Source organism: Coturnix japonica, chromosome 1 (assembly GCF_001577835.2).
Source record: "Coturnix japonica isolate 7356 chromosome 1, Coturnix japonica 2.1, whole genome shotgun sequence".
Lineage (NCBI taxonomy): Eukaryota > Metazoa > Chordata > Aves > Galliformes > Phasianidae > Coturnix > Coturnix japonica.
This window is the reverse complement of record NC_029516.1, coordinates 68,669,302-68,686,113: the sequence shown is the minus strand read 5'-3', so window position 1 is coordinate 68,686,113 and position 16,812 is coordinate 68,669,302. Positions and strand designations below refer to the sequence as shown.

At 44.8% G+C, this 16,812-nt stretch overlaps 1 protein-coding gene across 22 annotated transcripts in view; it reads right to left on the bottom strand.

Annotated features, from left to right (window-relative positions):
• Positions 1 to 440: 440 nt before the first annotated feature.
• LOC107318315 (alpha-2-macroglobulin-like protein 1) overlaps positions 441 to 16,812 on the bottom strand; it is a 44,141-nt gene continuing 27,769 nt past the window's right edge. For 15 of the 22 annotated variants that reach the window (XM_032446795.1, XM_015872064.2, XM_015872043.2 and 12 more), the window contains 22 exons: positions 16,059 to 16,208; positions 15,509 to 15,625; positions 14,793 to 14,940; positions 14,227 to 14,344; positions 12,357 to 12,582; positions 12,096 to 12,222; positions 11,702 to 11,823; positions 11,166 to 11,220; positions 9,548 to 9,631; positions 8,962 to 9,138; positions 8,691 to 8,772; positions 8,178 to 8,334; positions 7,916 to 7,990; positions 5,845 to 6,007; positions 5,330 to 5,544; positions 4,932 to 5,147; positions 3,092 to 3,216; positions 2,612 to 2,702; positions 2,115 to 2,183; positions 1,798 to 1,900; positions 1,664 to 1,705; positions 441 to 729 (listed from right to left, as the gene is read on the bottom strand). In XM_032446795.1, coding sequence (XP_032302686.1) covers positions 1,665 to 1,705; positions 1,798 to 1,900; positions 2,115 to 2,183; positions 2,612 to 2,702; positions 3,092 to 3,216; positions 4,932 to 5,147; positions 5,330 to 5,544; positions 5,845 to 6,007; positions 7,916 to 7,990; positions 8,178 to 8,334; positions 8,691 to 8,772; positions 8,962 to 9,138; positions 9,548 to 9,631; positions 11,166 to 11,220; positions 11,702 to 11,823; positions 12,096 to 12,222; positions 12,357 to 12,582; positions 14,227 to 14,344; positions 14,793 to 14,940; positions 15,509 to 15,625; positions 16,059 to 16,208 — 2,661 coding nt within the window. In that variant the 3' untranslated portion in view covers positions 441 to 729; position 1,664. Of the gene's footprint in view, positions 766 to 1,663; positions 1,706 to 1,797; positions 1,901 to 2,114; positions 2,184 to 2,293; positions 2,703 to 3,091; positions 3,217 to 4,931; positions 5,148 to 5,329; positions 5,545 to 5,844; positions 6,008 to 7,915; positions 7,991 to 8,177; positions 8,335 to 8,690; positions 8,773 to 8,961; positions 9,139 to 9,547; positions 9,632 to 11,165; positions 11,221 to 11,701; positions 11,824 to 12,095; positions 12,223 to 12,356; positions 12,583 to 14,226; positions 14,345 to 14,792; positions 14,941 to 15,508; positions 15,626 to 16,058; positions 16,209 to 16,812 lie in introns of those variants that run through there. The other 7 variants (XM_032446808.1, XM_032446810.1, XM_032446813.1 and 4 more) reach the window with 7 other exon arrangements.

Genomic DNA, 16,812 nt, shown 5'->3' with positions numbered 1-16,812 from the left:
TGGACTGCAGCTCTCGCTTTTTATCAGCAAAACCTTACTATTGAGCTGCATCTGTGTGCAGTACACAATATTTAATGGGATCAGTCTTCAAGGAGAGCCGGAGTCCTCAACCCCTATTGGTGTCTGCATGATGTTGCTGGGGCCCAAAGAAATGCTGGAAGAAATAAATGCCAAGTATACAGTTCAACCACACTGTCTCTGCATAAATTTGCTTCTGCACTCTCCTCCAAAGTTTAGCTTATAATTACTCTGTTATAAAATCACAAAATCACAGAACTGTAGGGGTTGGAAGGGACCTCTGGAGATCATCGAGTCCAACCCCCCTGCCAAAGCAGGTTCCCTACACCACATCACACAGGTAGGCATCCAGTCAGGCCTTGAATATCTCCAGAGAAGGAGACTCCACCACCTCCCGGTAAAATACAAACACCACCACAGCATCCAGATCTATGATTTATATTTTATTTTCCTTCTTTTTACAAGCAAGAAAATCCCCGGATTATAACAATCAGAATGAATCAGACACCCAAAAGAATACACCCGAAAATGGTTGTCAAGATGAGCAGCATGGCATAGGCTGGGGTTAGTCCTGAAATCCATCTTAAGATCTTCCCCAGCACCAATATCAAAGTGCATTGAGATGTGACTTTCCAGGTGATGCATGCCCCAGCATAGCAGTAACTGTGATTTCCACCCTAGAGCATGTCCCACTAGTAGAACTCCTGTGGGCTGAAACAATAGACAGTAAGAGAGCAGTCCATGTCCCTGGAGAAATGAGAGTAAAAAGAGGGATCATATCAGAGAGAAAACAGCATAACCAAAGTTATTACAGAAAGGGTAGATAAACACTGGAATAGGCTCCCCAGGGAGGTGGTTGAATTGCCATCCCTGGATGTGTTTAAGNTGTGTTTAAGAGCCGTTTGGATGTGGTGCTCAGGGATATGATTTAGCAGAGGGTTGTTAGAGTTAGGGTACTGGTTAGGCTGCAGTTGGACTTGATGATCTTCAAGGTCTTTTCCAACCTGGGTAATTCCATGATTCTATTATTTCTGGGATGCTGGCAGCTATGGAGACCATATCCTCACTAAGGATTCTCAAGGACAGCATTTCTCTGGTTTAATTAAATGCCCTTGTCCTAATTCAGCCTTTTCCCAGAAAAAGGTGGGATGTTCAGCAGTGACAGGAGTCGGACTTGACAATCATTATGGTCCCTTCTAATTTGGGATATTCATAGATTCTATTCCATACCCAAATATTGTAAACTGAAACTGAAACCTTGAATTCTGCTTGGAATCTCTTGTCACAGCACAAACTGTTTGCAAGCACTGTCACTTAGCTGGCCCATGCACTATACCAGCCCAAATATCCTTTGGAAAATCTTTAAAATGCATATGAGTAGTCCTTCATACCAAGAGCATGTGTTAATCATTCCATGTCCCACCTACAGAGCAATACAGCAATGACAAACACCAAAAAACAGATGATAAAATCCCTGGAGACTCAGGAAATTCCAGATGAAGTTCCAAATAAAGGGAACATGCTGAATCATGGGTTTGCAAGGCTCTTCTCAGGCAGCAAGAGAAGCAACATAATGAGGCTACTAGATCTGTATAGTGGTTGAGGAAGGGAAGAGTAAAAATATCTTTGTGGGGTACACACCTACCTCAGGTGCAGAAAACATTATAATCAGCAAGGGCCTGCTCCTCTGCAACAGGACAGGAAAGACAGTGTTTATCTTTGTACAAAGTCAAGCACCGATACCCAGAGAGCCGTAGCAGCCCATAGTACCACACTCACCTGGATGGTAGTAGTCATAGACCCTGACATGTCCTGGCTTCAGGTTGGTCACTTCAATTTCCCTTTCCAGATGCAGGACATATGTCTCAGATACATGGCTCAGCTGAGGGAGAAAAGCAAATGACAGTTCATTTTTGAGCTGCTCTTTTGATTCCTCACCTAAATTAGATCCTGAAGATAGACAGTAACAACTCTACGGAGTCAAAGGCAAGACTTAGATGAAGATGAATTCTGCTCTGCTAGTCCAGTCCACGATTCCCCACACAGCCCTTTCAGTGTCCTCCACTCCCGGAAATCCTATAGTAACACACACATACCTTGTCCAAGTAGATGGCAACACCCGCTTGGGTTTTCTCTGTTCTTCTCACAGGATGCGAATGATGTGGCTAGAACAGGAGCAGGTGTGGCAGTTTTAGTTGGTTCTTTTGGAAATGGAAGTGTGAGAAATCCCAACAGGGATTACACAGCCTGTGTAAGCAGATTCTTATTCACATACTTCTGAGTTTATTTGGGTCTTTTAACCCTTCAGGCTGAAATCTCTGCTGGGCCCCTTACCTCCTGCAAAACCCAAGGACATAAGCTTAGGCTATGTGGCTGTCAAGGATATACTGACACAAGTGAGCCATAAGGATCACTATACTCAAGCAGTAAGGTAAGAGATAACAGTAAGCATATTTCTGTGTGACAGAAGGGAAGAGATGGTGAAATTGCTCAAGATAGAGACAAGCAACGCATTCCTATGCAGTCTCCCCTCCCATTGGGTGTGGATGGTCCAACTGACACAACATCATCATCCTGATTCCAGGCTTCTTACAGACATCCCAGATCTTGGAGCCAGGACAAATCCAGACAGCAGGGACACTTCCACAATCACCATGTCAGAAATGGCTCTCTTTCCAGTGTACCTAAGGGAGAAGATCAAATGAAGGGTCCCACCCAGTTACCCCGTCCCTCCATCATACCACCCTGCATGCAGGACCCTGAACCAGGCAGTGCAGTCAGAACTGTGGCCAGGCAGTAACTCATATGGGGTAGACTATAGCTGCACTGCTGTGAGCACCCTTAATCTGAGGTGACTACTTCTGTTCCTCTCCCTAGCAAGAACAAAAGACTTTAAAACTTTTCCCCATTTTCCTTTCCTCAGAGACACCTTCTCTTTCTTTCCCACCCCTTCCATCTGCCGTACAGCCCTTCTGCTGCAACTATTGGGTTCCTCCATTGCAGCCAAGTACTACTCTGCTCTCCAGCCATATCTAGCCCCAAGTGTGGCTATGAGTTGTGTCTTCAAAGTCACCTGACATTGACATGGAGAGCAACAGAGTGTACATCATCCTCAGTGCAATTGTCTGGTTTGGTTTTCACTTGTAAGGCAAAGGATTCTGAAACCTGCGGGAAGGGAATGTTGTATCTCAGCACCGTCTGCAGGGAGAGAAAAAAAACAACAGAATAAGACATGGATAATAAGTTTCATATCACCTATCATCCTTTTCCAGTGACAGTAATAATCCTCAATCATAGAATCACAAGGTTGGAAAGGACCTACAAGATTATCTAGTCCAACTGTCCTCCCATTACCATTTCTACCACAAGCCACTAATGATATCTCATTGCTCCTCATCTAGAACACTGCCAGGGACAGTGATTTCATCACCTCCCTGTGTAGGCCATTCCAGTGCCTGACCACTCTCTGACAGAAAAAAATCTTTCTTATGTCTAATCTAAACCTCTTCTGGTACAACTTGCAGCCATTTCCTCAGGTCCTGTTTGTTGCCTGGGAGAAGAGGCCAAGCCCCTTCCGTTAGGAAGTTGTAGAGCGCAATGAGGTCTCCCCTGAGCCTCCTCTTCTCCAGGCTTAACAATCCCAGCTCCCTGAGCTGCTGCTCATAAGACTTGTGCTCCAGAACCCTCACCAGTTTCATTGCCCTTCTCTGGAAGGGCCTTGATGTCTTTCTTGTAGTGAGGAGCCCAAAACTGAACACAGTACTCAAGATGTGGCCTCACCAGTGCTGAGTACAGGGGGATGATTACTTCTCTGCACCTGCTGGTCACACTATTTCTCATACAGGCCAGGATGCCATTGGCCCTCTTTGCCACCTGGGCACACTGTTGGCTCATGTTCAGTCAAGCATCGACCAACACCTCCAGGTCCCTTTCTTCTTCACTGCCATCCAGCCACTCAACCCCAAGCCTATAGCGCTGCATGGGGTTATTGTGGCCAAAGTACACAACCCAGCACTTGGCCTTGTTGAACCTCATCCCATTCACCTCAGCCCAGCGACTCAGCCTATCTAGATCCCTCTGAAGGGCCTCCCCACCCTCAGGCAGATCAACACTACCTCCCAGTCTGGTGTCATCTGCAAACTTACTGAGGGTACACTCAATCCCCTCATCTAGGTCATCAATGAAGATATTAAACAAGATGAGCCCTAGTACCAACTCCTGGGGGACACCACTTGTAACAGGTTTCCACCTGGACTTAACTCCATTAACCACCACCCACTGGGCATGGCCCTCTAGCCAGTTCCCTACCTAAAGGAGGGTATACCTGTCCAGGCCACAGGCAGCCAGTTTCCCTAGGAGAATAATGTGAGAGACAGTGTCAAAGGCTTTGCTTAAGTCTAGGTAGACTACATCAACAGCTTTTCCCTCACCTACCAGTCTGGTCATCCAGACATAGAAGGAAATGAGGTTGGTCAAGAACAACCTGCCTTTCATGAACGCATGCTGGCTGGGTCTGGTATGGTATGGACCATGCTAACTGGATAAAATAGATGTAGTGAGCACACTCATCCCAGTACCAAAAATAAAGGTCATTTGGGATTGAAAAATTCCATGGTCCTTCCAACTGAGACTACTTGTCCTCTCCATTCCCCTTGTGACCAAGTGAGTTAGACATACAGCAGTGGAACCACTATGCAAGGTTTCCATCCTCCAATACTCCAAGAGTCACAGAAGCAGCACTTTTGACACATTATGTCTCAGTCTCCTTATAGGAGGAGTTTTGCTGCACTGGCAACAAGCTGGAAGTAAAGCCCAGTTAAAGCCCATTTCCTTGTATAGAACTGCAACTGAGACAATTTTGATGATGAGCAGAGGGCTGACACAGAAAGGTCCATGGGAAGTGGGTAACTCACCCGAGTAAAGACACAACAGCTGCCATGGGCCTGCACTGAGAACTTTCCTGGGATTTCTGTCATTGCCATCTCCTGCACCAAAAGCCGATTCTGGTAGGAAACTTGGAACTTCCTCCCAGAGGCTCTCTGGGACCTCACCCTCACTTCTGCAGCCCCTTTTGTGTTGTGTGTCAGTGCTGCGTACTTAGCCAAGGCCTGCAGAGCAACTACTGTATCCTGAAAAGGAAGGAAAATTAGATTTACACACTTCCTCTACAGCTCTAAGGACTGAAAACACTTGAAATCACCATCCCAAGAACCTTTCTTCTCCTCAAAGTGTTCACACTGTTTCTTCACACTTGCATAGATTCTGCAGAGATCTTTCTCAAGCACTGTTATCTTCTCCAGCCCTGAATTACCTGTGTTGAGGCAAATCCTCCATAGGCATTTTGCTGTCTGGTGAGCCAGTCCACTATGCCAGAGGCTGTGGTGAAGTCAGCCTCCGTGACATTTGGCTTGGAGAGCAGGGCCAGGAGGACATAAGCTGTTAACTCCACATCCACAGATAGTGGCTGTGACCAAGGGCTAGTACTGTTTGTCTCGGATGGGGTCTGACTCCAATGGATCTGCCCACCTGGGAAAAGGAAGGAGGTAGATGACATTGAGAGGTATCAGGGAAGAAATCTTGAGGCCTAAAAGGCACAAAGGTGTGTGAGCAAAGACCATGCTCAGTATTACACACTGAAGTACCATTTATAAAGATGATAGCAAGAAAGTAACTTGCCAATAATCAGCATACCTTCCAGGCATCTGATTTTTCCATTTTCCTGTTTGCCAGGTACACTAACTAGCTACCCACTAACTGGTCCTGACAGTCAGGAAATAACAAGAAGTCAGGCAGGTTGTCAATTTGCTTTGTTTAGCACTTCCATACCTGCTCTGATTGCCTTTCGATCAAGTATGTCAAGAAGCTCTTGTGTGCGTTGAAGGTCCTTAGCCAGGGCGAAGGTGTAGGCTAGCAGGGCCTGTGCGTAAGTGCTGCCAGCTTTGGGAAGAGAAGAAATGATACATCCCAGAGCCTTGCTCACCACCGTACTCTACAGGAAAGAGTTACATTGATATTGGTCACATGCAAACACGAGGCGTGCAAACACTGGGTTACACAAGCAGAAGGATGCATTAGTATGCACTAGCATAGAAAGCAACCCATATATTCACCCTTATATCACTGTCAAGTCTGCACTTTCCCTTTGTATCACTTCAGCACCCCCAAGCAGAGTCCCCAGCCCTCAGTGCAAGGTTCTTGACAAAGGTTCCCCCAACAAATGATCGTGAATTTCAGCAGTGCTATCTCAGTGAAATGGAATTCCCTTACTACTAGAATAGCACCACCACATCTTTCTTTGAACAAAAGAGCAACAACACAATTGCAAATGCTTGCAGGATTACTGGGTTCATTTCAGCTCTTCAGTGTCTCTAGGTCACCAGGACTTCCAGCTTCCCTTGAAATACCCGTACTGTTGGCAGGACATAGAATTCATTCCAGCATTCATGCACCATTCTACATGAGCCAAACACTTGGAGTGGTTGCCTGTTTAATATCTGTGTATCTACAGCACTTCATGGTTTCCCGTCTTCAGTTTTCTACCAGGATGAAGGTCCTTGTCTCTGTATTTGATTCTGCTACATTTGACAGTACATTTCAAATACTTGTGATCCACCCACAGCTAGATCAAGTAGCTCAGAGCCTGCCCCACCCTAATCTCGAACGTCACCAAGGACAGGATATCCACTACATCTCTGGGCAACCTGTTCAACTGCCTCACCATCCCTATTGCAAAAAACTTCTTGCTTATATCCTGTCTAAATCTCCCTTTCTTCAGTTTGAAACCATTTCCACTTGTCCTATCATAGCAGACCCTGCTAAAGAGTCTGTCCCCTTCTTTTCTGTAAATCCCCTTTAGATACTGAAAGGCTGCTATCAGGTCTCTCCAGAGCCTTATCTCAGAGCCCCTGCTCTCTCAGCCTGTCCCTGTAAAGGAGATGTTTCACCCCTTGGATCATTTTTGTTGCCCTCCTCTGGATGCACTCCAACAGGTCCATGTCTCTACTGAGAACTCCACATCTAGACACAGTATTCTTGGTGAGCTCTCATCAGGGCAGAATAGAGGGGCCGGATCATCTCCCTTTCTTGCTGACCACACTTCTTTTGATGCAGCCCAGGATACGGTTGGCTTTCTGGACTGCAAGGGCATATTGCTGGCTCATGTTCAGCTTGCCATCCACCAGTATTCCCAAGTCCTTTTCAGAAAAGCTGTGCTCTGTCTTTACATACTCCAGCTTGTACTGATAGTGAGGGTTGCCACAACCCAGGTGCAGCACTTTGCAATTTGATTTGTTGAACCTTATAAGGTTCTTCTGGACCCACTGCACAAGCCTGTCTAGATGTCTCTGGACGGCATGCTGTCCCTTGGGTGTGTTGACAGCACCACATAGCTTCATGACATCTGCAAACATGCTGAGGGTACACTCAGTCGCACTGTTGGTGCCACTGATTAAGGTGCTAAAGAGCACCGATCCCAGTACTCACCCCCAAGGGACACCACTCATCACAGATCTCTGTTTGGACATTGAGACACTGACCACCACTCTCTGGATATGATCTCATAACCAGTTCCTCATCCATCAGACATCCACTCATCAGATCCATATCTTTCCAATATGGAGAGAAGGATACTCTGGGAGACTCTGTCAAGAGCTTACTGAAGTTCAGACAGATGACAACAGTGGCTCCTCCCTTGTAGCAGTCTAACCTCGTATTCTCCCCTGCCAACAGAGTCCTCTGTAAGGGGTAGTCAGGGCTTCTTCCTGAGAAGAGGTAAGTTCATAATCTCCTGGCCTATTACTTTGTTCACAAGCCTCTCCAAGGTGCTCTATTTCCTGCCTAAATGACTCTACTAAGCTCTTCAGAATTCAAGAGCACAGCAAAGGATCCTTGTATTTACCTCTGGTGTATCTCCTCTCTCCATGTATGCAGCAGTGATGTAGGCAGCCAAGAGAACCTCCCCATCCATACCTCCCTACAAAAAGCATAAATATCCAAAGGAAAGGTGATACACAAAGACCTGAAACTATCAGGAAACAACACATCTACCCCTGGTTTTCTCCCATGCAAGACAGCAGAACAAAACAGAAAAGTGATTACAATTACTGGTACAGTTGATAAGAACCGCTTTGAATTTCCTTTCAAAATTCTCCGGGTCCTACCTTAATGGCTGTGTGGGAAAGTTGGCCCACATCTCTGAAGCAGCCATTTGGAAGCTGGTGGAACTCCAGCCAATTGAAAGCAGCTTGGATGCTCCTATTGTCCAGGAAAATGTACGGCTTGGCTTGGGCAAAGCATTTGACCACAAATGCAGTCAGCCTGATTGGAGAGAGAGCAGAAAAAAGGCATGAGAGAAGGAAAAGAGGAACAGAAAGAGACTGAGTGAATGAGCGAGAGGGAAGAAAAAGTGAAAAGAAAGAAAATAAGCAGTAAATGAGGAAAACGAATAGAAGTGTGAGTTTAAAACTTTTGAGTCCCTCCTCACCTACTGTTGGGCTATTCCTAGCTTGTCAGTTTGGTGTCATCCTTCACCTCAAAAGTAGTTAAGATATTGATGGGCTGCACATAAAACATTTGGAACACTTTGTGTCCAGTAGGTCAAAAAGGGATTCCATGTTGGAAGCAAAAAGCTGTCAGACAGTAGATGGACAGAAAGGACAGAACTCAGGGCTTACCAAGTATTACCGTACTCATCCTTGGTACCGAATTCACTGAAAGAACCATCAGGATGTTGATACTGCAGCTGTATCTGGTACCCTGAGAAGTAGGTTAGGATGACAGCATTCAGACTGGTATTTTCAATGAGATTATTGGGCAGGGAAAGGGATTGGTGTTTACATTAAAGGTCATAGAGCACTCAGGGAATAAGGGGTGTAGGCACTAGGGACTGTTACTAGGTTGAGCACAGGGGAAGGCAGAAGAGTAAGGTGGATCTGCTGTACTTACCATTGCGCAAGAATCCTGTTGCCCTGTCCTTAATCTCAGGAGTCAGCTGCCCTGTCTTCTCCAGGTACTGCAGCACATAGACAATGGGGGCAAACAGTACCATGTTCTGCTCCCCACAGCCATGGGGCATCTGTACTAGGTGATCCATGTTTTGCAGTGCTGTCCCCATGAGGTCACCTGAGACATAACACAGGCACTCTGACCACTCAGCAGGTAGCCTGTAGGGCTCAATATTCATCTCCTCCAACCTGTGACCAGTTCCTGGTAGTGCACTAGATAAGGTAGCCCCAGCACAACCGTGTGCAGGCAGCTCTGGTCAGTCAGCTTATCAGTTTCACTGCACCCTCTTTATGGGCTGTACATATTCTTATCCTGCCAGAGGAACCCATAAACAGAACAACCTTTCCCTTTATGAGTGTTTTTGGTTATGTGGAACCAGGAATCTCAGCTACATACATGGAAAGATCAAGGCAGTTGGAACCTCAGAAACAAGAAAGAGTATTGAGTGTTCTGGACCTGGGCTTTCTTAGTGCTATACTCAGAGAAACAGTTGTTGGAAAAGTATTATCATAACTAAATTCCTTACCAGTGACCGAGACAGTAGCTCTCACTGAACCTTCAACCACATTTGGAGGCAACATTAAGGACACAGACTCCTCTGCTGGACTCCCTGATACCAGAGGGTGTAAGATACAACAAAAAGGACAAAAGAAATAGATGCTTACAAAAATAGCTTTAAAAATCCCTAGAAGTGGTTCAAGATGTTGCTAACATCCCATTATCCTGTCACAAAGGTAGCAGATCACAAACCCTTTCCCATTCCATCCTCAGCTCTGCCCACCTAACTCCATTGTGACTGTGCTATCCTAACAGCCTGCTAAAAAAGGTGAGGGTATCTTCAATGAATTCTCCGTGGTCAAAGCCACCTACCTGCCTTCCTCTATATAAATTACCCCAACTCCATTCAAAGGAAAAGCTAAGGGGAAAAGCTAGGAGAAACAAACAGGAGGAGCTTCCAGCTCCTGTGCTTCTTGAAAACCATGATACAGTTGTCATCACCGAAACCTGGTAGTACGATTCCCACAACTGGAGTGTGGCTATTGTTGGTTACAAGCTGATCAGAAGGGACAGGCAAGGAAGGAGGGGTGGAAGTGTTGCTATCTACATCAGGAAAGGAATAGAATGTGAAGAGCTGTCCCTAAAGAATAGTCATGAGCAAGTCTAAAGCCTGGGCAACTGTTAGAGACTGAGGCAGCAAAGGGAGCCTTGTGATCAATGTGTACTACAGGTCATCCAATCAAGTGGATCCTGTGGATGAGGTCTTCTACTTCTAGCTAAAGGAGGCACAGCAATTGCAAGGACTCATCCCACTGGGACCACCCAGGCAACTGATAGAAAAGTAGCACAGTGAGCCGTAGATAACCCAGGAGGCTCCTGAAGTGAATTGAGGATAACTTCCTGAGTCAAGAAATTGACAGCCCCACCAGGGGAGATACAATACTGGACCTGCTGCTCACAGGTAAATGAACTGATCAGTGACATCAGGATTAGAGGCTGACTGGGCTGTGGTGACCATATGATGGTTGAGTTCACACTCCAGAGGGACATGAGACAGGTGAAGAGTAAAACTAGAAAGCTAAACTTTAGGAAAGCTAACTTCCAGCTCTTCAGAGAGTTAGTCAACAAAACACTCTGGGAAACTGTCCTCATGGGCAAGGGTGCAGAGCAGAGCTGGCAGATCTTTAAGGATGCCTTCTTCAGGGCTCTAGAGCTCTCCCTGATAACTGCCCGCTGCACAGCCCTCAAACATTTGGTTTGGTAGGAGGGGATCAGGGAAGCAACATCCCTCCCACTGTAAGCAAAGATCAGGTTTGTGACCACCTGAGGAACCTGAACATCCACATGTCTATGGAGCCCAGTGAGATGCACCCCAGGGTCCCAGAGAACTGGCTGATGTGGTTGCCAAGCTACTCTCTACGATATTTGAAAAGTCATAGCAATCAGCCGAAGTCCCGGCTGAGAGGGGGAATAAAAGGTAATATCATACCAATTTTTAAAAATGGGTTAAAAAGCTCCTGACAGTAACACAATTAGAGTATGCTTCTGTACCTTGATCACGTTTGACAAAGTAAAACACTTCAGCAACTACAAAGACCCAGGAAAGGTGAGATGAGTAGAATAAAAGAAGAAAACAATCTCTTTACCTTGTTTGGGACACAGGATGGAACTGTGAGCCTTTTCTTCTAGCACTCCTTCTGGCTGTTGAGCATTTAATAGTAGCAGTAATGAGCACATAGGAGAGAAAAAGTGGATTAGAAATAGATAGAAAATTTTGGTCCAAACTAGAAATTCTACTTTTTATCATCAATAATAATAATTATTATTATAAATATAGTTAATGATTTTAATTTCAGATAAGAAATTTTCAGAATATTTTAACTTAGGAATGCCTGTGAAACAAATGTTGCAAGATTCAGCAGAGAGTTAAGTAGGAAGAACATAAAGGGGTATAAATACTTAAGATTTTCTATTTAGAGGCCAGGCCACAAACAGAAGAACAGAAGTTGGTGTGATGGAGAAGATCTACATAATTCCTAAATTTCAAGGCCCCAGCTGAAGCCATTAGATTCTAATTTTACACCTTGAATAACAAGGGGCAACTCCTAGGATTACTCTGCACCAAGCTAGGAATTGTACAAAGTCCATTTTAAGGTCTAAGTAACAGAAGAGGTTGTCTGACCCGGACTAAGAGGAGTTTGGTGATTGTATCTTTCTGTCCTTGTTCTGGGACAACTGGTATCTCTTTGCCACAGAGCTCTTTGGTGGCAATGGCCTCTGTGCTGAGTGTGAAGTTCATGAGCCCTGAAAATAAGACACATTTCGTGCAAAAAACATTGCTTCCCATTAATATAACAAGTCACTTGTTCACAACAAAAATTTCAATTGGAGCCCTACTTACAGGAGGTTCTGTACGTCCTAGCACTAAACTATGTGTATCCATGACTTTATGAGAAATGCAAATGAGCAGCCTAGGTTAACAGGGCATATAACCCAACCTCCTCACTCAGCCCTTACACAGCATCCTCACCTTGACCCCATTCCCTCCCAGCTCCTCAGCCCCACCTCCTTCTCACCCAGTCGCTCAGCTGTGACACTCCACAGAAACGTCTTTATTTCTCCAGCACATAAGCAGCTGCTGTAGACACAACCCTCACATGACTTCAGCTGAAAGTCTGGGAATGCCTCCATAGTCACTTGGATCTAAGGGCATAGCAGGGATGACAGATGGTAACAAGACAAATGTTACATGCTTTCTAAAATAAGGCAGGGGCTTCAGCCACCTCTTACCTAACCATGCCCCATTTTTCTTACAAAGACTGTCAGAGCTCACCTACCTTCATACATTGCTGCAGGTAGTTGAAGACTGTGGCCTTCAAGATGAAAGTCTCACCCTGGACCACAGAAGATGGAAGTGTGAGCTCCACAAAAAAGGGCTTGAAAACAAGCAGACTGGAGTCTGGAGCAAGTCCAAAGCCATCACGTCCTGTGCAGAACATCCCAGCTTTCCATCTTGTGATGGTGTTAGGCACAGTGACAGTGACAATCTGGTTTCCACTGGGACTAAAGAGAAGTAGACAGCAATAGAAGCATTAAATAGAATCTTCTTGTACGAAACAACAGATTGATCTAACTTCACAATGCCTTCACCAATAGCTTCTGTATTAATACCCAGTGTATTACAGCCTTGATACTACCTTCCATCCATTAGCAGACTCTCCGGGCAGACCATTATGTAGTAAGTCCCCAAATTAGCCTAGAATATCTTGCAGTAGGCAATCACTGTTTCTGATGGAAATAATGACCTTCTTTAGCTATTTCTGTATTTTCATGAACCTTACCTAGAAAAGGCAGGGACTGCTGCCTCAGTTGCTTATTATCAACAGAACACTTTTGACAGTAGGTTATATGGCTGGAAGATACCATTATCATACTCAGCACTTTTCTAAGGCAGCACTTGCCCTTTGCACATGTAAAAATGCTTTACAGCTGTAGCAGTTTTGTTCTTCTTGGCCTAGGGATGGAGAATAGGAACCAAAAGAGCAACAGAAGTGGTCCAAGACAAGCAAAACTTATCAAAAGAAACAGATTTTGCCATTCACCTTTCCATGAAACACTGACATCTTGGACTCTAATAGAAAGACATGGCAAAGACTTGGCCTGTGTTTACACCACAACTTCTAAGAGTATCAGAGTACTCCATGGCTGCTCCCACACAGAAAAAAAAATATCGCTCATTAAAGCTTATAATATTATTTTACTCCAACAACTGGAAATATTTGCTTTCCTCTAAAAAGTCCACTTTTGCCAGGCATATACAGTAAGAGAGAACTTTGTTCAGATCAGACCAGTGGGCAAGTCACATAGGAGATATCTGCTGATAGTGAGTGAAAAGATGGATATAGTGGAAGGAGTTAGCACGTGAGAGAGGGTAAAGATGGGAGGGAGGGATCTGGTCTAAGCAGATGCCAGTCTCCAGACATCAAACAATAAATTCTGAAGTCCAGAGAAGAAAAATCCCCAAAAGCTTATCCTGCCTTGAAGCTCAGCAGAAAATGGCTTCCCAAACCACTTCTGCTCCTTCTTCCTGTCTGGAAAATACTAATTTGTTTCCTGGCCCATGGGGAGTCCTGGAAGCATAGGGAGCATTGTGAAGAAAGGACAATACAGATGCTTAGTGGAAACTTCTTCACTAGAGCACCTGGAATTCATATAGCATTTGCCTGTTCAGCCCCCCATTTCACACTCTGTCCAGACCCGAACACTTTCTCTCCCTCATTTGTCTTGGTGAGGCTACCTGCACACTCACTGAAACTTCAGCCTTTCTCACAGGACACAATCCCAACTCCTGTGGAAGGCTTCTGTGGAGATCACTTTCTCCTTTATCCCAGGATACATCCCATGAGCCTACTTTGTGAACTGCTGATTCACAGAGCTAGCACAAGCATAGTGCAGGATGTAAAACAAGCTGCTTTATCACTTCATGCCAGCCACCTCCCTTGGATGAATACTTTCTCTGCACAGTCATCTATTACAGCAAAATATATCTGATGCAGACATCAGCTCCAACAAGAAACAATCTGGTAGGTATGAAACCCACAATATATGTACTTTGGTGTCTTCCCTGGTAGCTTATGATTTAAATCTGGTTGTATTGCTGCCATTCCAGGCCACCCAAACTAGACTCTCACTACTCAGTCTACTCACCCGATAGAATACAAATCCCATAACCAGGTTTTTGTGAAATAGTTGTGCACTTTCTCTTCAGCTGAAGAAACAGGTGAAAACACAGTAGGCTGACAGGTAGATGTCATCAGATGTCCTGCTGGAAGTAACAAACAGCAAGCTACCATGAAGTCCTCAGGCCCTGGTTTAGTGTAGAGGGCCTTCATACTAGCTCAGGCTGCGAGTCATCCAGTCAGGTCATGGGGAGCACCGCACTGGAACTGAATATGCTAGCCCAAATTTTACAACCTCTTGTCTTATTTGATACAATAGAGCCTCTTTGGGCCTTAATTGTGTTCATAGGCACCACAGTAAGGGCAAATATTCCCTCATCTCAGAAGTCAGACCTGAGATCTGCTCAGCTCATTAACATTTCAGAACCAGAAGCCATAAGTCCCAGAAAGCCTAACAAGCATAACAGCTTTAAAGTCAGAGAGTGTGTCTCCTCTGTGTGCAATTACAGGAAGTACTGCCTTTTAGCTCAAACACAGGACAGCATTCACCTTTTCTACATCCCATGTAAGAAGAAATAGTTGTCAGGTGCTTACTGTTAGATTCCTCATGGGGCTGAGCAAACATCAACATGGGTCCAGAAGTGAACAACCCTCTTTCCTGCATCATAGTTGTTGACTGAGTAGTTAGACACAGACTTGGTTTTCTGATATTGGTGTTGGACATAATTTTCAATCCCATTTCCTGCAGGGAAAAAAAAAATAGAACTGAAGCACTGGATACTACTTCTACTCTCTCTGCCCTTTATCTTGAGCCTTATTCTCCTCTTATGCATAGGAACTCAGCTATCCTCTGGCTTGGTAAACTATTCTCTTGCTTCAGTTTAGGAGAGAGTCATTCAGATCCTCAGCACAGAGCAAACAAGGTCTTTTTTGAGCCAGAAAAGTTTCCTCTTTTTCAAATGCATGGTTATTCGGACACTGTGCCTTCTCAGCCTGCAAGGTGAAATTCTTACCAGATTAATCTTGGGCAACCCAAGTTGCTCATGATATGGAGATTACACATACTATGTGAAATCCAGCTAAAGTAATCAATAATACTTGGCATCCTATATCATGCAATAAAGGTGCAGTAACCACACAATTTCCCCTTGGTCAACAATTTCAAGTTGCTTATTCAAAGAACAAATGGATTATAAAGGCCTAAACTGAATTTTTTTCCTCAGCTGTCTGTGATGACATTCCTACATTACTGATAAAGTCAGAGGACCACAGTTCCCTCAATTCATGAATTACAAATCAACTGTTTTTACCATGAATGCTGTGAACACATCAGGCTGATCAGAATTTTGGAACCCACAGGAATTGTCATCTTCAGACACTTGATGAGGATACCCAGAGTTATAAATAGATGGAAAGAGCCCATAGATCTGGGAAAGCATAAAAAGCAAAAGAAAAAAGTCAGCACAAATAATACTTGACATTCACTTTGTGTATTATATCCAAGGCCAGTTTGAATTGCTCCTGGCTATCATGCATGAACGTATGTCAGAAAGAACAGGCTCAAAGTTATCCTTCTCTGGCTCTTTTCTGATAGAGCCAGCAAAGTCTGCTGAAATGAATACGAGAAAGAGCAAACAAAGCTGGGTCTGGATTTACTTCTGATGCACTGAGTGGCGTTCAATCTCTTTAACTGATGCCTCCTAATACCCACCTGTGCTGCACTAAGAAAACCTTGATCCTTCTAGCTTTGAGTTCCCTGAGAGTCAATCTCTGACAAGATGCAACAGCCTGTCTCTCTTTCTCCCATTGCTCTTCTTGTCAGTGCAAAGAAGGGGAAGAAGTTAGAGCAGACTCACTCACCATAGAATGGCTGAGTTCTTTTCCTGGCTTCAGCAAAGAGGCAGTTTGATCCACAGCCCAGACAGCACATGTAGACCCAGGTGCTGCCTGCAGGTGGAGATTAACCTCTGAACCAGGAAGAATCTTGGGCACTGAGAAGCTCAGCTCTGCCTGGATGTGAAGAACATTTAAACACAGGTAAAACATATGCAACATTTCTGTTGCTGGCCTCTCTACCACTTTCTGAGGAGGGAAGGTCCCTACATGAAGAGAATTTCCAAGGACGTGATTTGAATGAAAAAACGAGGAATTTCCTAAGGACTCCTAAAAGGTATGTAAGAAAAAATCATGTTGGGATTCTACGTGGAAAAATGACAGGTCACGTGAAAAAGAGAAAGGGAGAACCATCTTGTCTACCATCAACGTGAACAGATGACAGCACTGGGGACATTACATGGCACTCCTTGTCCAACACACCTCACATAGCTTGTTTTCTGCTCCTTTTGGAGCTCCACATAGAAAATGAGCCTTGTATTTTTCTCCAGGCTCTTTGTGGAGTTGGTTGCATGCAGCAGTTCATATCCTAGCTTGAATCTGACTGTCCCTGGAAGATACGAAGCTATGGAGCAGGAGCAATGCCAGGCCTCAGAAGTTAGCCTACACTGTGTTGGCATAGCTGTCCCACCACCTTCCCAGGGATTAAATTAAGTAGTTTCCTGGATTCTCCTTTCTCTTCTTAAAATAACACTGACATTTGCTTTCCTCCAGTCCTTGG